This window comes from Peromyscus californicus, unplaced genomic scaffold (assembly GCF_007827085.1).
Source record: "Peromyscus californicus insignis strain IS unplaced genomic scaffold, ASM782708v3 Scaffold_13__1_contigs__length_99412109, whole genome shotgun sequence".
Taxonomy (NCBI): Eukaryota; Metazoa; Chordata; class Mammalia; order Rodentia; family Cricetidae; genus Peromyscus; species Peromyscus californicus.
The window spans coordinates 95,370,722-95,392,075 of record NW_026294424.1 but is presented as its reverse complement, the minus strand read 5'-3'; the positions used below and the strand labels follow the sequence as shown (position 1 = coordinate 95,392,075).

At 40.8% G+C, this 21,354-nt stretch overlaps 1 protein-coding gene across 1 annotated transcript in view; it reads left to right on the top strand.

The window, feature by feature from the left end:
• The first annotated feature begins 1,541 nt into the window (after positions 1-1,541).
• Positions 1,542-21,354, top strand: part of LOC128108988 (ATP-binding cassette sub-family G member 3-like) — a 48,017-nt gene continuing 28,204 nt past the window's right edge. Inside the window, exons 1-8 of the mRNA XM_052736011.1 lie at positions 1,542-1,744; positions 4,228-4,287; positions 5,113-5,227; positions 6,172-6,324; positions 12,281-12,417; positions 16,432-16,583; positions 17,936-18,037; positions 19,277-19,527. Coding sequence (XP_052591971.1) covers positions 1,542-1,744; positions 4,228-4,287; positions 5,113-5,227; positions 6,172-6,324; positions 12,281-12,417; positions 16,432-16,583; positions 17,936-18,037; positions 19,277-19,527 — 1,173 coding nt within the window. The remainder of the gene's footprint in view (positions 1,745-4,227; positions 4,288-5,112; positions 5,228-6,171; positions 6,325-12,280; positions 12,418-16,431; positions 16,584-17,935; positions 18,038-19,276; positions 19,528-21,354) is intronic.

Here is a 21,354-nt window from a genome sequence, read left to right as displayed (position 1 = left end):
TTATGATGGTTTTTAAAATAGGTTTTGTGTCTTGTGATAAGAAATCTGTAATTCCTTTCTGTCTTTGAATGTAGCAATCAATTGTCATATTATTAATGATTGCTAATCTCAGTCTGGATTACTTGTGAACCTCTTTCTCTGTTCTCACTTTAGGAATATTTGATCATGTTTACTGGCATGCTAGAAATTTGCAATTGAAAGTTTGATAACATTTTTGAAACAGGAAAGATTTAACATTCTTTCAGCTATGTCTGAGCAAAGCACACTAATGTGGCAGAGGCTTAGCCCCATAGTTTGGTTTGTCTGAATTCCCAAAGCCTCATCCCTCTGGACCTCAAGGCACAGGGTTTAGAGCATGCCATTGTTCTGAGGATCCATGTTTGCCTAGTGACAGATTGCTAATGGTTTTCCCAGGAGTAACAGGGCTTCTGGCAGATGTGTTTAGCAGGTTTTGTTTTCCTGCCTTTCCTGGAGTCGCCCTGCACTTTTGAGGTTTTATGTGCCCATGGCAGGAGGGAAGGCAGGAGGGGGCTGGGCTGGCTCCAGTGCTGCTGTCCCTCAGCCCTGGCTGCTCTGGTTGGTGTCATCAGAGCTCTTCACACAGCTGCCTCCCACCCTGTCTGCTTTAAGGTTGCTCCTGGAGGAGGCTTGCTGAGCGGCTGGTCCCTCACAGGCAGGAGCTTACCACCAAGATGTCAGATCTTAGAAATAAAACTATCTGTGTTGAAGATGGTATTTTAAACTGTTTCACAAGCTCAGTTCACCAAAGGTCTTACTTTAAAGCAGACATTAATAATTTGTGAAATAGACATTTAAATTTCATTTGTATTGTTTTCCTTAAAAGTCCTAAACTGCTTAGCTACTGGTTTGGTGTCAATAATCATTATCATTTTAAAATCTAAGTCTTGCTGGAATTTCAACATTCCCATTCCAGCAATGATGATGTCATTGTCAGCAGTTCATCTTCTTGGTGTCTGAAGATGCCTGATGACCACAGACACAGTCTGAGTCTGGAAATAGCAGAAATTTCTCCTGATTGCTGTGCAATGCCAACTTATTAATATGTTACACCCCATAATGAGACAGACAGACAGACAGACAGACAGACAGACACACACACACACACACACACACACACACACACACACGTACACACAGGGCATGTGGTAATGATGGTCATGTATCTGTCTCTGAACTTACATTGTTTCACAATGTGCTTTAGAAGTAAGACAAATCTGCCCCCTCATCTGTCCCCTTCTTTCTTTATGAATTATGAATAACATTTATACTCTACTCATTAGGGCTCATTTGTTTCTTAGGAATTGGGTGTCTAAGGAGAGTCTATGTATTCGGTTCCGTCTGCTTCTCATTGGGTCCTTAGATAATCACAGTCACATGAACTGTACATCAAGAAGGAATCTGCCTATGCCTGTGCAGTTTAAAACAATCCTGAAGTGTGCTGTGCTGTGTAATAATGTTGCTTGTGTGGACCATCAACTCACTATTGCTGTTCCTTCTACAGGAAGGAAGAACCTCTGGAGATGTCTTCCAATAATGACCCTGTTGCAATCCCGATGATAGAAAGAAATCCCAGTGACCTTCCTGGAATGGACACCAGTGACCCAGATACATTGACTGGAGAGGCTGTGTTGAGTTTTCATAACATCAGCTATAGAGAAACTGTGCAGAGTGGCTTTCCATTTCGTAAAAAAACACGTGTGATAGAAAGACTGTCAAATATCAAGTATGTGCATACACTAAAGAGACCACAACTTTGGACAACTTTTTCAACAAGTTGTCCATCATCAATTAGCTGTGTGTGTGTGCATGTGTATGTGTTTGTGTGTGTTCAGTGTATATATCTCTTTATGTGTGAGTATGTGTTTACATGTACAGATGTGAGGGCGCTATGACACACCCATGGCACAAGGCCGTCACAGGACAACCTTGAGCACTGGTCTTCACCTTCTACCATGTTGCAGACAGAGTCTTTCACTGTTCACTGCTGGGTATGCCAGACTAGCAGCCTGCAAGAGTCCTGGGATTCTCCTGCCTCTGTCTCCATCTCTCCATAGAGCATGGAGTTACAGGTGCCCACTACTGCACCCAAGGTCATGTGAATTCTGGGTGTTTAACTTAGGTCCTCCCCCTCACACAGCAAGTGCTTCATCCAATGAACCATCCCCCAGCCTTACCTTGTCATACATATAGATAGGTTCATGATCACAGTGAAATTAATGAGATGGAGACTAAAGTAACAGCTTAATGGATTAATGGCACAAAAAGTTGGTTTTTAAAAATACGAATAAGCTTGACCATCACTTAGACATATTACAAAAAAAACCCCTGGGAAATGATTTTAATTCAATAAAATTAGGGATGAAAACATAATATCAAACATACTATTAAAATCAACATATGATGAGGGAATATTGAAGATTTAATACCTAGAAATTTGAATATATAAAAGAACTGTATATGTGTCTGTACGCACATGCACTCTCATAACTGAACTGAGAGTTTCTAACAGGCTGCCTGGGTCAGTTACAAGTGATGAGATGGAAGCAATGAGGAAGTCCCAACAGCAGAAAGTCCGGGTCCTCGTGTATTTGCTCAAAATTCATTAAGAGCTAAGAAGAGCTAAAACCAACATTCCACACATTGTTCCATAACATGGAGAAGGCATGCTTCTGACCAAATTTTGAGGACAGAGCACACATACCAAGATTTCCCCGCTGTCTGTATAGACTCTCCCTCCCAACCCCAACCATGGCCTCTGTTCTTGGGCACTGGTCATTTCTGCTCCTCCACCAGAACTTCCATCATTTTCTTACTAAGAGGGGAATGGGCAGGGCAAAGGATTGACACATTGTCTGGACTGAAATAAGAAATGGGAACGTAGCTAAGTTTTCTATAAGAATATGCCCTTTTCAATCTGGATATCCACTACTCTGAATCAATCAGTTTTCTGACATACCTTGTGTTTGTGCTGTACCTATATATCAATGAAGAATGTCCTGTACCTGAAGGATGTTTCTCAATTCTAAACTGAGCATATGCTAATCTCTTTATCAGGAAAGGAAGTCATCATTTTATGTGTGTGTATTTAGCTTTTCTGTTTTTATTAAGGTGGTTTTGTTTTGATGTGTTTGAGTGTTAAACTTGGCAATCCTCTCTTGTCCTCTGGAGCACTTCTTTCTAGTCTTTTGATTTCTACTTAAGATACATTGATTTGGGTTTGATCCTATTTTAATAGAAACAATACTGCTACTGATAATCCATGAATCATTGGTTTCTTCTGATGAGGTATACAAAGCAGCAAGCAGGGCTATATGAAGATACTGATCATTAAACATGAGCAAGAAACTGTCATAATTGACACATAAAGGCTGTATATATAAAGTGTAGCAGAATCTTAAAAGGTCTTTATTAATAAAAACAAACCTGGAGCCAAGTATTGGGGTGAACTCTGGAAGATCAGAGAGGCAGAACAAGCCACAGCTAACCTCACCTGGCCAACTTCTCAGCTGGTCTTGTTTCCTCAGACTGGAAGCTTCTGTGTCCTCATCCGAATGGCTCTCAGCTGAACTGCTGCTCGAAAGCCTGAAGCTTAACCAGACAAATGCTTAACCATCCAAATGCTTCTAGTTCCTGATCTTCACACCTTATATACCTTTCTGCTATCTGCCATTACTCCCTGGGATTAAAGGCTCATTTTCTGGGATTAAAGGCATGAGTCACCATGCTTGGCTGTATCCTTGAACAGATGGATTTCTGCCTCTGGAATGCTAGGATTAAAGGTGTGAGTGCCACCATTTTCTAGTCTCTATATCTAGTGGCTGTCTGTTCTCTGACCCCAGATAAGTTTATTAGAGTGCACAATATTTTGGGGAGCACAATACCACCACAGTAAAGGAGTCTTCATGAGAACCTGCTACTTGCTTCAAGGAACACTGAACTTAGATGCACCATGTTTCAAAAAAGACAAGTCCTTCAAATAATAAATAAAAGGGTTTTTGTGATATGAGGTATTTATCTGATGAGTCCCCACTAGCATTTGACATCTTTTGTAAATAATAGGTTTCTATTAATATTTCAATCTTATGAGTTTGTACTTATATTCTGTATAAAATTTCATCCAACTTCAATAGCATGTTCACTGTAGACCCTAAGTAAATAAAACTTCTTTAAAATAGAAAATCAACCAGTATGTTTTTGTGCTTACAGTGGGATCATGAGACCTGGCCTCAATGCCATCATGGGACCTGAAGATGGGAGCAGATCTTGGTGAGTATAACGGAAAGCACATGTATCCAGTTTCTGTATCCAGTGCTGTAAAATCACTTCCACAGGGGTTATTTAAGTATTGTGTGATTGTATATGTGTGAGTTTGTAAGTATTGTGTGAGTATATCTGTGAGTATATATGTGTGAGTCTGTAAGTATTGTGTGAGTATCTGTGAGTATATATGTGTGAGTCTGTAAGTATTGTGTGAGTATATCTGTGAGTATATATGTATAAGTCTGTAAGTATTGTGTGAGGATATCTGTGAGTGTATAAGTGTGAGTCTGGATGCATGTGCTGTGGATAATGTTCAGGGGGATGCATTTGAAATTACTACCAAGAACAGAAAGTCTTACTAGGTCCACTTTACTGATAGGAAACAAAGGAGTGATTGGCATATGTTTTCAAGTCATATTAATATTTAATGTGGTGGAGACAGTATTAAAATTGGGAAGATGAAGCAGAAGTTTTCTGGTGACAAGAAATCATCACCAGGGCTAATTCTCAAAATACAGCAGCACATTACCAGTTTGAGTCCCAAGGTCAGATTGCAGGGAGGGATAGTCATGTGGATCGTGTCTTGCATTCATAATTCTGGGCTGTATTAGAGCACAGACTGAACAGGAATGTGTGTGTGTGTGTGTGTGTGTGTGTGTGTGTGTGTGTGTGTGTGTGTATGTGTGTGTGTTTTCAATTAAACTTTTGACTTGTTCACTACTTAATTTTCTGTCTTACTTTATATGTAGAATTTTTATTCTGAGTAGCTAAAAGATGATAGTTTTACTGAAGGGAGAAAGTAAACTACATAACATATATAACCCTTTGTAGGTTGCTAGATGTCTTAGCTGCAAGGAAAGATCCACGTGGATTATCAGGAGATATTTTGATAAATGGGAAACCTCGACCTGCTAATTTCAAATGTACTTCTGGTTATGTACCACAAGTAAGTGTTGGTGGGTTTGTAATTTTAAATTTCCCTTGTCTCTGTATGGGTAGATGCTCAGCTTGTAGATTTGTGTTTTTCTAAATAATTATATGACACATTAATAGGCCTAACTTTCTCTACACCAGCTTTTCCTAATGACTCATTACCCTGAGGCTGGCAGTATTAAGTAGGAAGATGGGGAGGGATTGGAGTCTGACAGCTGTGGTACAGCATTAGTAACTGCAGCTGGGATTTAATTCTACAAAGACTGCTGCTGTCCGATTTTGCCATCCCTTCATCTTTCCCCACTGCATAGAAGATGCCTTCTGCAAATAATTGCAGGTAGCAGTCACCTAAATCCCTGTGCTTTACTTGGAAGGCAAATGGGGGGGGGGGTGTAGCTAGAGTTTTCCTGCCTGGCCCACAGTCAGGACAAATCTCTCTCACCTGCCAGTCCCACAGCTGCTCAGACCTGACCAAAGAAAACAGAGAGACTTATATTGCTTACAAGCTGTATGGCCGTGGCAGGCTTCTTGCTAACTGTTCTTACAGCTTAAATTAATCCATTTCCATTAATCTATACCTTGCCACATGGCTCGTGGCTTACTGGCATCTTCACACGCTGTTTGTCATCGTGGCGGCTGGCAGTGTCTCTCTGACTCAGCCTTCCAGTTCCCAACTTTATTCTCCTCCTTGTCCCGCCTACACTTCCTGCCTAGCCACTGGCCAATCAGTGATTTATTTATTGACCAATCAGCAACACACTTGACATACAGACCATCCCACAGCAGGGGTGGTGGTGGTGAAATGATTTCATCCGGCTCTGTACCTGAAAGTAGTAATATTTTTAAGTACAGCATTACACTGGGTATGCTGTATGTGTGACTAGGTTAAACATATTAGAATGATGGTCTTGCTGATAACTATTTGTAATTAAATTTGAAATTCCATTTAACCTTCAGAATGATGTGGTGATGCCCACAGTGACTGTGAGAGACAACATAGAGTTCTCAGCAGCTCTTCGACTCCCGATGACTGTAACAAGAGATGAAAGAAGAAGGCGAATTGATGAGATCCTTGAACTTCTGCATCTGGATAAAGTGGCAAGTGTCCAGGTAATGTGAAGAGACATCTTGGAAGACTCAGAGAGAGAGAGAGAAAGAGAGAGAGAGAGAGAGAGAGAGAGAGAGAGAGAGAGAGAGAGAGAGAGAGACAGAGAGAGAGAGAGAGACAGAGAGAGACAGAGAGAGACAGAGAGAGACAGAGACAGAGAGCAAGAGAGAGACAGAGACAGAGAGAGATCGATCTCTGTGTGGGTTATATGACCCTCCATTATCAGTTTCCTCTAATGTGTGTGGTCCAGGTGGCTGCTCTCTGTATTAATGAGTAAGTGACTGGTTACATGATGTAAAGTGGAGATTGAGCTGGGAAGCCTTCTTAGCAATGGTTAAACCTGGGAATGGAGTATGATCCAGAAGGGAAGTGTTCCTCACATGGCCATTTCCAAGTTTCCTCACATGAGCCTCCTCTTCCTCAGCCTTAAACTCTTGACTCATGGAGAATCTGACAAGTGCTTTCTTCTGTTTATTGTCTCTTCCCTGAGGACTTGTCCCTTTGCTGTTTCAGAATGTTTTCTGGACTGACATATGACCTGGGATTGAGGACTCTGGCTCTGTGTTTCACTCTGTATTTATTTCCTCCAGGGTTGTACTTGGTCTCTTTAGCATTTACTTCTGACTTATTAAGTGCTTGTTATTTTCTGTAGCCTTTCTGTGTTTTTATCCCATCCTGTCTGTGGTGGCTAGTGTTAACTGTCACCTTGACACAGTCTGGAGCCACCTGGAATCATCTAGAAGAGAGTCTCTATGAGGAAATGTAGTCAGTTGTCTTGTGGGCATTTCTGAGGTGACTGTCTTGATTGAGTTAAGCGATGTGGAAAGACCCAGCCCACTCAGGCAGCACCATTCTTTGTGTTTGGGTCCTGGGTGTCATGAGAATGGGGAAAGTGAGTTGAACACTGACAGACCTGCATGTATTCATCCTCTCTGTGCTCTTGACTGGCTGTAACCAGCTGCATCAGCTTCCTGCCTGGACTTCCCTGCCATGGTTGACTGTACTTTGAACTGTGTGCTGAAATAAAACTTTTTGTTCCTTGTTTACCTTTTATCTTAGCAACTGGCCATAAAACTAGGGTACACTCTGCCCTCACTCCCCATTTCCTCATCTTCTGTTAATAGTTAGACCCTATTTAAGGTTTTATAGATACAACCTTGGGCAAGTGTAACAATGAGTGGACCAGTGATGCCTCCTGTTGAGACTTGTGCAGGATCAGGAAAGGTAATAGATGAGCGGTGAACTTCACAGCTGACTATTGAAATAGATCACTTGTTTCTTATTGACATATTAAAAAGAGTATTATATAGTATTCTATCCATTTATACTTATTTCTTCATCCATGAAAAATAAGAACATTTGCTTATCTTAGTAATTCCATTTTTAACTATCAAAATAAAGTAAACCTTGATATACTCAGTCTGTCAGGTAATAACCATTCAAATTCCCCAAATATATTTTACTATTATATTGTTTATAAAAACCTGACTAAGTACTGTATTTATTATATACTTAGAGATTATAATATCAAGATTGCTTTCCTTTTCTTGTGTCCTCCAAACCATCCTGTCTCTCACAATGACATTAATTCATTGAGAAGTTTATATATAGATGCCTTCTGAGCAGACATTTGGTGGTACTGATGAAAATGTGCTCCCCAGAATATGATTCTCATGAACTAACTCCTGTGGTGACTCCTCCTTAGAGGCAGTGAGGAATAGGAAGGTTAGGGCTGTTGATTCCCATGATACTTCTCCACAGTCGTTTATGAGATGTTGTTGATCTTGTTGGGAAGAAAAGCTGACATTCACCATGTGTTCTTTTTTCCAAAGTGATGGAATTTTGTTTGCTTTGGCTCTGTTTATTTACATATTTTATGTTTACAATAAAGTACATTATTTTAGTTTTGTTTTTAACAATAATTAGTTACTGCCCTAAGTTCCTTATTTGTTTTTTTAGGGACAACATAGGAAGATATTTATTAACTTCTTGAAAGTCATAAAATGTAATAGATTGCAAGAATTTTAATATAATTTTTAATGATAGCTTTCAAAAAAAGGTGTGTGTGTGTGTGTGTGTGTGTGTGTGTGTGTGTGTGTGTGTGTCTGCCCAAATGCCATAGCACACACATGGAGGTCATAGGACACCTTTGTCAATGGTCCATTCTCTCCTCTGCCTTGTTTGTAAGTCAGGGTCTGTCTTGTTTTACTGATGCCCTACACTCATGCCTGATGCTCCTGCTCCCCCTTCCAGCTCATTGTAATTACATCTTGATAGAAATACAGATGCATGCCACCACATACAACTTTTGAATCCAGGCTTCAAGCTTCTGTGGCAAGTGATTTTTCCCTGCAAAGACTTCTCTTCAGCCTTTTATAAGATTTTTATTTGAGAAATGTGTGGTTACTGTGAATGTTTGACTGTTACATAGCCAGCACAAGAGTACACTTGCTAATACCAGCTCTTGAGCTCCTTAGTGTTGACAACAGCATATTCACTAAAGCTGTTTCTCACTGCGGCATTTTAAAAGAACATTCGGGAGTATTTTCCTCCTGAGTACTTAATTACTTTTCATCCATAAAAATAATAACATCTGCTTACTGTAGATGTAACCAACCGTCTTATTAAATAAGAAACACAGAGCCGATTCAGAGAAGAAAGCCAAGAGGTCAGAGCTAAGAGCCTTACCCTTTTTGCTTCAGCCAAGAGAGCTTGTCATGTTGGGCGCCAAATGTAGATGTAACCAATCGTCTTATTAAATAAGAAACACAGAGCTGATTCAGAGAAGAAAGCCAAGAGGTCAGAACTCAGAGCCTTACCCTTCCTGTTTCAGTCAAGAGAGCTCTCCAAAAGGGACCTACTTCCTGTGTGTTTGTCTTTATAAAGACTTTTGGTTCTGCCTTCTCATTGGTTGTAAACACAAACACATGACTGCCTCGTCACTGCCTGTCTGTAGAGACTTCCAGGTCTTCTATGGTTGGGATTGAGATTAAAGGTGTGTGTTTCCAATGCTGGCTGTATCCTTTTACACACAGAGATCTACCTAGCTCTGTCTACCAAGTGCTGAGATTAAAGGTGTGCGCCACCACCGCCACACTCTTGCTATGGCTCTAATAGCTCTGACCCCCGGGCAACTTTAATTATTAACATACAATTAAAATCACATTTCAATATAAATAAAATACCACCATATTAGTGCTGTGGGATGGTCTGTTTGTCAAGTGTGTTGCTGATTGGTCAATAAATAAATCACTGATTGACCAGTGGCTAGTAGGAAGTATAGGCTGGACAAGGAGGAGAATAAAGCTGGGAAGTGGAAGGCTGAGTCAGAGAGACACTGCCAGCTGCCACGATGACAAACAGCATGTGAAGATGCCAGTAAGCCACAAGCCACGTGGCAAGGTATAGATTTATAGAAATGGATTAATTTAAGCTGTAAGAACAGTTAGAAAGAAGCCTGCCACGGCCACAAAGTTTGTAACCAATATAAGTCTCTGTGTTTACTTGTTCAGGTCTGAGTGGCTGAGGGACTGGCGGGTGAGAGAGATTTGTCCTGACTGTGGGCCAGGCAGAAAAACTCTAGCTAAAAATGGCGCCCAAAATGGGGCAAGAGTTTCCACCTAAAAAGTGAGAAAAAAGATTCTAAAACGGAGCTAAAAACAGCTTCTTAATTGTCTCTCTCAAAGAGTGGCAGCTGCCGGTTTGAGCAACTGGCAGGTTCCTAGCATGCGTGCGTGCTCGACCTGCCATATGGCGGGAATGAGGCCTCTGCAAGTGGAACATTAAGCTACATGGTAGATTTAGACTTCGCTAGTACAAAACAACAACAACAAAAAAAGAGGTTTCTGGGCTACAAGATGCTTGGATAAAAGCATAGACCCACGATAGCTCCCAGAGCTGATGGTAAACATACCACCACCATGTTGGGAAGCTGAGGTGGGCGGAGCCAGCAGCCATAGCACCATTTCAGTCTTACAAATGCTGCAGTTTAAAGCAATAGATTCACAATAAGACAGATGTAATAGTTTACAATGTGTGTAAAATATATGTAGGCTTGAAAGAGACAAAAAAGGTGATATATACAGTTATATAAACAAATACATAGTTTTAAAAAATAAAGTCTTTAAAGAGACAGTAAAATTAATATAAAAATAATCCACGTAAAGATAAATATTACACAGAAAATCTGGATTGTGTTGTCTTTGGGATTTTTAACTGCAGAAAAACATTTGATCATAAAAGATGTTGAGTTAAACCAATATGTATATTTTAAAGATACCTTGACTTCAAAATTTGGATGTAAGGATGTGTTGCTTTGGAAAGGAGACTCTGCTTTTGTTTCCACAAAAAGCAAGAGGCTATGGATTTGTTCCAGATTAAGATACATCAGGTTTGACCAGCCAAGACCCCCTGAAAGGTCTCCGATGACACCATGGCCCAGATGATCCAACATCCAGAATGGTTTAAAGGCAACTGGCTCAGACAATACAACCTCATGGACTATTCCATAATCCTAAAATTTTCTTTGTGTCCCCATAAGATACAGCGGCCCCCTCCAGCAGGAAGTAGTAAGAGAAGCTATGCCCAAATTCCCAAATTATATGTAATTTTATTTTGTTAAGGTTAAAACCTTCCTTTTTGAAAAAAAGAAAAGGGGAAGTGCTGTGGGATGGTCTGTATGTCAAGTGTGTTGCTGATTGGTCAATAAATAAATCACTGATTGGCCAGTGGCCAGGCAGGAAGTATAGGCAGGACAAGAAGGAGAATAAAGCTGGGAAGTTAAAGGCTGAGTCAGAGAGACACTGCCAGCCACCATGATGACAAATAGCCTGTGAAGATGCCAGTAAGCCACAAGCCAAGTGGCAAGGTATAGATTTATAGAAATGGATTAATTTAAGCTGTAAGAACAGTTAGCAAGAAGCCTGCCATGGCCATACAGTTTGTAAGCAATATAAGTCTCTGTGTTTACTTGGTTGGGTCTGAGCAGCTGTGGGACTGGCAGGTGAGAGAGATTTGTCCTGACTGTGGGCCAGGCAGGAAAACTCTAGCTACAGCTTACCTATAAACTCTATTCTTAACTATCAAAATGAATAATTCCTTTTTATCCTCAGCCTTGTCATGGTCACACTCACCCACATTCCCCAGACATCCTTTGTTGTATGTTGTCAGTAGGGCTTGATCATGGTTTTGGTTACAGTGTTTGGGGAGAATTGTTCCCTATTTCTGTGTCCCCATGAATCTTGCTATTCCCTCTCACCTTACACAATGACATTGACTTGTCCAAGACCTTGACAGTTTGACCTGTAGACAATAGTACCCTTTGATTTGCCTACAATGATGAGTCATGAATTCTGTGATGCTGTACAGTGTAAATAATGTCAATTTGCAAAGCTGTAAGGGAGTTAAAAAGGTCCTAATAAGGCAGTGTGGAATTTTTGATAAAAAGTAGTGTGTGTCTGTGTGTGCCTCTGTGTCAATGTGTTGTGTTCTGTGTATGTTGTGTAGTATGTGTTTATTTGTATGTATGTTGAGTGGAGTGTGTGTGATGTGTTGTGGTTATGTTGTGTAGAGTGCCTGTGTCATTGGTGTGTATTGGGAAGGTGTTAAGTGACTACTAAATTACTAGAGATACTTCATCTTTTCCTGTTCTGTCTTCCTCGTCCTTCGACAGAGATCTCATTGTGCCAGGCTTGGAGTGTGATAACTCATTACCCTAGAACATGTGACTTGATAAAGAACAAACAGTAACTGTCATTAGCATGGGCTTCATGTCAAGTCTGACCTGAGCCTCTTTCTATTCACTTGGAAAAGAGAGATGTCCTTCTTCTCCCAGGTGCCCATACTCTGCTCTTCAGGATAAAGACATAACAAAATCTTTTATTTCTGGAACAGTCTAGTTCACCAAATGACAATGACTGTGGTTGTTCTTCTTGATAATGATGGTCGTTGGTGCTCTAGCCTATATCTAAAGAGCTCAAGAAAAGGACCAGTATAGCAATGGAGCTGGTTGCAGAGCATCCCATTCTGTTCTTGGATGATCCCACCACTGGCTTGGACTTGAGGACTACAATAGATGTCATCTCGGTCCTGAGAAGGTAAGTGCTGAAAGAATATTAAATTTTATTCCCTTGATACCTGGTCACTTGTGTGTATTTTTGGTGCAGGAGATTCAGAATTAAGCATCAGAATTTCTTCTTTGTTTATTAGAGGGAAACTTCATTTAACAAGGAACACATGTCAAGAACAATGAGACAAGAGCATAGGGAAAGATGGCTGTGGAGAAGGTGGAGCACTGCTTTAAATACATGTCCCCATAACCCTCAAACATGTGACAAGTGAGCTAGGTGTGAGTGGGTGTGGTCTGAACAGAGTGCTGTACAGAGGGGAAATGCATTTGTTCTGAGGCAAAGCATGTTTAATGTGTCTGCTGAGGCCTGTCTCACTGAGTTGTGGATGGTGTCTCCTTCCTCTTTATGCACCTATACCCTCATCTTAAATGGACACCAGTTACATTAGGACACACCAGCTGAGGACCTATAGGTGCCAGCCCTAAAGGCCTCTTTCAGGGTCCAAAAAAGTTGCTACAACAAGTGAGGAATTTCTAATGATCTCAGGGTGAAGGAATGAATCAGCTCGCACTGTACTCTTTCTAGGCATGTTTCTGTCTTGTTCTCTGTTCTCTCTTTGTTCTCCAAAGTTTTCAGTTTATATACACATACAATCAGCAATTCTCTGGCCAAAGTGAGGTCACAAGGCTTGAATTCTTTTAGGGTCTTAAGGGCCAATGAGAAATGCACCAGGCAGTGACTGTCAGGCTTTCTTTATGACTCAAGGAGTGGGAGTGACTTGTGAAAGCCTCAGTGAACACTAAAGGGAACGGGCTCAAATGAAAGGGAGAGAGGTCTTAAATCAATAGAGAATAAATAGGATTATCTCTGCAACTGACCCTGGATGTGGTGGCAGAGAGAATGATTCCTAAGGTCTGGGTCCTGAACCAGGGGAAAAATGAAATAAAAGAAGTGGTATTTCCCTCTCTCAAGAAAGAAGTCTGAGACTACAATATTTATAGAAAAAAAGTATAAGGGTTAGTGTAGATGTAATGGTCTTATTAAATAAGAAACACAGAGCCAAATGTAGAGTTAAAAGCCCAAGAGGTCAGAGCAGTAGCTAAGAACTGAGACTAAAACCCTTTCTTACGCCTCGCTGCCACTGCCATCCTTCCCCTCTGAAAAAGACCTACTTCCTGTGTATCTGTGTTTTTACTGACTTTCTCTTCTGCCTTCTAATTGGTTGTAAACCCAACCACATGGCCTCCTCATCACTGCCTGTCTATACAGACCTCCAGGTCTTCTATCGTTGGTATTGAGATTAAAGGCATGTGTCTCCATGCTGGTGCTGTCCTTGAACACACAGAGATCTGCCTGTCATGTGATCAGGATTAAGGGCATGTATTACCACTGCCAGACTTCTACTATGGCTTGCTATTAGCTCTGAACCCCAGGCAACTTTATTTATTAACATACAAATAAAATATCACCATAGATTAGGTTTTTATATTTAAAACTTAATAAGTTTCAAACTGACTGAATAACCCCAAGAACCGTATAAGGACTGTCTAATTCCCATGACCTGGGCTCCTGGCTGTTGAACTTTACTGCACTCTCTGTCTGTCCTTCCTTCCCCTTGTTCTTTGTTTTGTTCTGACATCACGGTCCATCACCCTAACCACTCCTGCCTGTCCCTCCAAGAACCACATCATCCACCATTGCACCTTCCCGGTGAGGAAGTCAACACCTGGGGCCTTGTCACCTTCTAGTCTGTAGACTCCTCAGGTGTCACACCTTCCCTGTCTGTCCCCTCTCCTGTCTGCTTCAGGACACTCTAAGATCAAGTTCTTGCTCATATTCCAGTATGGAACGCTTCTCTCTGTCCCTGTGTCTCATGCCATGGCTAGTCTTAGTGCATTGCATGGGGCCATCCTAAGTGTGGTTGCTCCCATTGTTCTTGGAGCAGACTCAGGCCCTGATATGCTGTGTTCTCCTTGGTCTCCAACACTCCTGAAAGTGCATCCTAGTGATTAAATCATTTTCTATTTTTTCATCTATCTATCTATCTATCTATCTATCTATCTATCTATCTATCTATCACCTATCGTGTGTGTGTGTGTATTGTATGTGTGTGTGTGTGTGTGTGTGTGTGTGTGTGTGTGTGTGTGTGTGTGTCTAGCATGCATGTAGATGTCCTAGGAAATCTTGAGGGACTTGTTTTTCTCCTTCCACCAAGTGGATTCTGGAGATGGAACTCAGGTCTTTAGACTTGGTGTCAAGTGTCCTTACTGACTGAGACATCTTGCTTGCCTGACTTGAATCTTGGTCATCTAATCATGTTGGTGGTTTGGTTATATTATATGAAATTATAGTTTTTCCTTTGTGATTTATGAATAGTCTGTCTGGGAAAACAGTTGGCTATTATGCAATTATTCTGCCTCATCTCGTCTCTACCAACCAGTTGTTCTGCTGGAATTCAAGGTGTGCACTACTGTGTCTAGCTCTCTTACTCTCTTTTTCTTTCTCTCCCTCCCTCCCTTCTCCCCCCTCTCTCTCCCTCACTCTTTCACTCACTCTCTTTCTTTTGTTCTTTCTGTTTGACTTAATAAAACAGGGTCTCATGTAACCTAGGTGGGCCTTGAACTCCTGATCCTCCCAAGTGCTGGGACATTACAGATAGGCCACCATACCCAGCTTTAAAAAATAATTCTTTGTTGATTCTTTGGGAATTTCACATCATGCACCCCAATCCCACCCAACTCCCAGTCTGTCCCCCCATATCCACACTTCACCCTCATAGCATCCCCTAAAGGAAAATTTAAAAAGAAATTAAAATATTAATTAAAAAATAAAGAAGCAAAACAATATAAAAGCAAGACAGCAGCAATAAAAACAACAGAGCAAAAGAAAAACAAACACTTCACTCTTGTCTTTCCCACCCATCCATCACCTCTTCATTTGTATTAGTGGCACTGGGAGCTGTAGCACGTCATGGAGTAGACCCTTCTGTCCAAACAGCTTTACTTGTATAACCAGTTGTTGGTGAGGTTCAAGGCCTCTGTCTTCTGGTACACCGTCAATGCAGGACCCTCAAGTGAAACTCCTCTGGGATGTCCTGCTGCTACCCTGAGTCATGGAGATCCTGCAGCTATGGTTCTGCAGGATCAGTCCCTACATGTGCTACAGCAGGTCACAGATGGGGTAGATGTTGGGTTGGGCAAACTCAAAGCCCTGGATGTATGCCTGGGTGGTAGCTGGGCTGGTCAGTCCAGGCCAGATGTGCCACCACGCCCAGCTTTTATAAATGCATTTTCAAAGCAGTTTTAAACATTGTTTTTGGTTATTGTTTCTCCTAACAGAAGATATGACTCCCTGAAATGGTAGTCCAGCTTATTTTTTCCTATCATGGAATTAAACCAATGATTAAATCCCAGCTTTGCCCCTCACTAACTGTGATCCCTTGGCTTGTTGCTGGACATTTAAAGTCTTATCAACAGAAAGGGGGAAATTATATTAGAATTGTCTTATGCCAATATTGTGAAAATTGAGATGAGGTTATTGCTGAAGTGTTTATCAGGGAGAACAAGTGGTTATAATGTGAATTGCATTATCAGAACAAAGAAAACCAATTCCTGAAGAAACTGAAAGTATAAATGATTGAAGGGAATTGTGCATACAATCATAGTTGTAATACTTGCTCTGTCATTGGTCTCAATCTTGAGTGAACCTGCCCATCACCTGGGCAGCCTGTTTATGATATGGATTCTTTGCATTGACTCCCACATATTCCTATTCAGTGTCTGAGAAGACTGCCCACAGATCTACATAGTAACACTCAAGTGGACCCTGGACTACTGACAGCCCATACTTTGGAAGTCCTAATATTTTAAATAAAAGTTTGGAGCTTTGTTTCTCTATCAGGTGCATAATATAAGAGGGATGAATTGTTTTTAAGGAAATTCAAGCTGAAATGGAAACAAAGAGTATAACTTCAGGAATAAAATACTTTGTTGAGAATCTCAAGGTTCTGCTGTCCAGTGACTTTTCCTGCTTTGAACTTAGGATGTCTATCAGGGGACGGACAATCATCTTCTCCATTAATCAGCCCCAGTACACCATATTCAGATTTTTTGATAGCCTCACCTTAGTGGCCTCAGGAAAAGTCATGTATCATGGCCCTGCACACGAGTCATTGGAGTACTTCACATCCAAAGGTATGACTGGCTTTTGCTGTGAGAGTTCCTTCATTCTTGGGATCTAGGAAGAAAACAGGGCTTCTCATGAATGCTGCTTGACCCTCATGCAGACTTAGTGTGTGTGTGTTTCTCCATTTTACAGGACTCTGTTAGTGGTGTAGCAAAGCTTGTTGATCAGATCTCTTTTCTTTCTGCTTTCCTGTGTCATGCCTGTGTTACAGTATTTTTCCTGAGCCTCTTGTCCTGCTTCCCAGTTATGGTGACTCTCTTAATTAATATGCTGTCCTCAAGTTCAGTTATCCGTCATTGGAACAGCTTTGGAAAGCCCAGCATCATCCTGTTCTTGCTCACTTAACAGAGGGTGGTTTTCAGTTTTCCCCTAGTGTGATTTGACTCTCAGGATCTGTGGAGATGTTACTTAAATTAGTAGTAACTTTGCATTTCAGGTTTAGGCAATGCTTGGGAGATAGAGTGGCTTAAGTCTGGCTTCTGTGGACTCATGTTTTTCATCTACCTGGTTTGTTTACAGTCAGATTTGATGATGACATATTTTGTAATGGTTCATGCTGTCAATTTCATCTTAGTGAAATATGAATATAGTTATGGAAGATTCTCTTTGACTATAAATATATGTTTTAATATTTGCTGTACAATACTCTTTCTTTGTTTTGATTAATCTTGGCCATTTAAAAAGGTGCAAACATTTGTGAGTCTATGGAGTCCAATAAAAATTTAGGCCAAATTCAAATGATTCTTTCACAGGAAGAGTTCACATATCTATGTGTATGTCCAGCCTACGTCTAGTTCATGTCAGGGTCTATGTATAGCCTATGCCCATGTCATGTCTATGTCTAGTCTAGGTCTATTCTGTGTCCATGTCTAGATTTGTCTATGACTATATCTGTGTCTAGTCTATTCCTATGTTTGGTCTATGTATCTGTCTAGTTGTCTTTGTCTATGTCTAGGCTATGTCTACTCTATGTCTCTGTATTGTATATGTGTGTGTATATATATATATATATATATATATATATATATATATATATATATATATAAAACCAACATAAACACACAAATGTATACAATGGGATGTGAAGCAGAGATTGCTGAAATATTATGAGTGTATATATAATAGGAAAGATAGTTTTTTGTTGTTGTTTTTGTTTTTTGAGACAGGGTTTCTCTGTGTAGCTTTGTGCCTTTCCTGGAACTCACTTGGTAGCTCAGGCTGGCCTCGAACTCACAGAGTAAGATAAATTAGTGGGGAAGCACAAGAAAATGAAGAAGTGCTTATATTTTGTCTCTCCTCCCCATCCCACACTCTGAAAGAGGGTCCTCAGGTTTGTGTTCCTGGCCTGCCTTCTTTGTAGGTTACATATATGATTCCCACAACAACCCTGCAGACTTCTTCCTGGACATCATTAATGGAGGTTTCTCGGCTATATTAGACACAGAGGAAGATGGCCATGATGGTATGTGAATCTTCTTGAGTCACAGGTTTTTGTCTAACTGATTTCATTAAAACACAACCATGAGTCTCGTTAGAAAATAACTTTTTATGTTAATCAACTGTCCTAAAATTTGCTAATAACAATTGCTGTAAGTTAGTGCTGTGTGTTTTTTATTTAATTTATAAAAGAACACTTACATGATATTTTCACAGGGGAAATTTCTGTTAAAAAGTAAATGTACTTATTGTTTCTGATATTGTTCTTGTTATTGTTTTAGATAGAGTTTGCTCATACAGCCAGACTAGGTTTGAATGTGTGCTCTTTATGTCTTATGTCTCAAGTATAGGTATTCAGGGATATATCAACATGCCTGACTTTGTTTATAACATTTTAAAAACAAGATACTTGTCAGTTTACACGTTTGCATATACATTCACAAGAGGCAGAAAGCAGGGACCAGGCTTTTATGTAACAAAATATAGATCCATAAGGGAAGAAAGACTTTGTTAAGAATGGGGATCCAGATGGGAAGAAGTCATTCAGTTTGCTGTATCCATGGGATAATGACAGTAGTCAGGTCAGTTAGGGACACTTTTCTAATCTGTAAAGGAATTACACAGGAGTAATTTTATTATGCTCAAACTGTGGTGGGTTGAAGATGAAGGTCAACTGGTAGAATGTTTGCCTAGCATGCACAAAGCCTTGAGTTTGGATCCCAGCAGCACATAGCTGTGTGGGCAGTGCATGCCTGTCATCACAGCACCTGAGACAGACACAGGAGGACCTGGAGAAGTTTTAAGGCCACCCTTGGCTTCATAGCAAATTTTATGCCAGTCTAGAATATATGTTGCTGGAGTTTTCTACAGTCCTGCCTGGCCCACGGTCAGAACAAATCTCTCTCACTCACCAGTCCCGCAGTCACTTAGACCCAACTAAGTAAACACACAGAGACTTACATTGTTTACAAATTATGGCTGCAGCAGGCTTCTTGTTATCTAGTTCTTCTATCTTAAGTTAACCCATTTCTATTAATCTATAAGTTGCTACGTGGCTCGTGGCTTACCAGTACCTTACATCTTGCTTGTCATGGCAGCGGCTGGCAGCGGCTCTCTGCCTCAGCCTTCCTGTTCCCACAAATATACGAGACTGTCTCAAGGAAAAACTTACACATAATTTATGTTACTCATAAAAAGTGTCTCAGGAAAATCAGTTAAATTATTGTCTAACGGTTTTTTGTCTTTGTCCACTTTTACCCAAAAGCTGACAAATATACAGAGCTTTCTAGGAGACGGCACCAAGTCACAGAAAAATTAGCCAACATGTATGTACAGTCCTCCTTATACAGAGAAACGAGAACTGAGCTGGATCCACTCTTGGGGGAACAGAGGGCAGGGAGGAGCTCGGCCTTGGAGGAGATCACGTGTGTCACCCCTTTCTGGAATCAGCTCGGGTGGAATATCTCTCATTTATTCAAAAATTACTGGGGTTTTCCGCATGTCACTATGACTCAGGTAATCTGATGAATTATTTTTAATTGTATTGTGAAAACAAGTGGGAACAATTTGTTTATGAGTCAGTCTACTTCGGGGTCACATTTATCTTCTACTCTGCTCCATGTATTTGTCATCTCTACTTGTCATATAGAAATATTCAATAAAGCAAATAAAACATTACAGAAAATACTACTTACTGAAAACATTTTTAGTGGTGATTTTTTTATTTAGAGAAACTATAATGAGTAATCCCAGTAGGAAATTTAATTCAGGAAAGGCAACAAGAAATTCAGCACACCTGGGAGTTCCTCACACCTGTCTAATTCACCAGTGCATTGAACAAGCTTATGTCCAGGAATGAGTCAGGGAGTCAAAGGCTTTTCTCCTGATGTAACTTTTCATGTTGATGGATGAATGGTAATGAATAAACAGATAAAATTGTAGCATATCAGATGAAAGTAGGGACTTTGGAAAAAGTCTAAGTAGGAAGGGTGGAGGTGACTGGGGAGGGAAAGGGGGATGGTCTGTGGTTGAAATCATGGGATGAGGAAACAAGGCCATTGATCCTCTCTGAGGGAGCCTGTGCATGCACTGCATGAGAGATGAGCCCATTGCAGAGTGCTGTTCCTTATTGGAGTCCAGGGTGAGAGCAGAAGCCACTCAGAGTGCAGTTCACACATAGATAGTGACTGGACTGAACAGTGCTCTTCCGTGTCACCTGACTGGGAACTGGGAGGAAGTGAGGTTCTACTTTTCTTTAAACTGGCTCTGTAAGAAGAATCGTCATGCCTTAAGATTTTCTGTTATTTTAACATGAATGTCACACAGAAATGTGGTTCTTCCAGCTCACTGGGCCATCACTTATTCATTTATCTTTTTTTTCATGATGTTGAGGATTCTGCTGTGTTTGTATTTGATTTTGGGGCCTTAGCCGTGAGAGGACAATCACTCTACCATGGACCTACCTCCCTGTCCCTGTTCAACCAGAACTTAGAGTCAGTTCTGCTGTTAATGTATTGTTATTTACTCTAGAAAAAAGTGAGTTACATTAATCAAATTGGGCTACTCACTATTCAAAAGTGAGGCAATATCATAAGGTAGGAAGTATGAGTATATTTGTGTGGTGTGTGTGTATGTGTGTGAATCTGTGTGTTTGTGCATGCATGTTAGCAATGCTAAAATTTGAGGACTAATTTTTAAAATTATTTATTTTTTATGTATGGGTGTTTTGCCTCCGTGGATATCTGTGCATCATGTGCATGCCCATGGGGCCAGAAGAAATCATCAGATCTTCTGGAACTGGAGTTACAGAAGGTTGTTAGGGTCAGTTTGGGTGCTGGGAACTAAATCCCAGGTCCTCTGCAAGAGCAGCAAGTGCTCTTAACTGCTGAGCCTTATCTCCAAGCCCTAGGATTTTGGTTTATAATTTATCAAGTTATGTGGGAGGATGCTTTGTTTTAGATCATAATATTCTACTTATAAAACATCATCAGACGAATAATAGATTCATTAATATAAGTTACAGCATTATGTAGCCTCACTCCTTTCCTAAGTGAAGCATCTTTTAAAGCCATTATAACCCAAAACCAAAGCAGTGCAGGTCCTTGTGACTGTCTGCACAGACCGAGTGGATGGAGGTAGATGAGGGTCTGCAGGAGTTGGCAGCTTATATGAGACTTGAGCACAGGTTGCTCTGGCTGAGGCTGATGGAGCAGCAGTGACAGAGATGAGGGGCAATGGGGCATCAGGTGACCCAGAGGACGCTGTCTGAACACTGTGGTGACAGCAATAGTGCTCGTTCCCACACAGGCACAGACTTCCCAGAGGTGACACAGGTGAGGACCA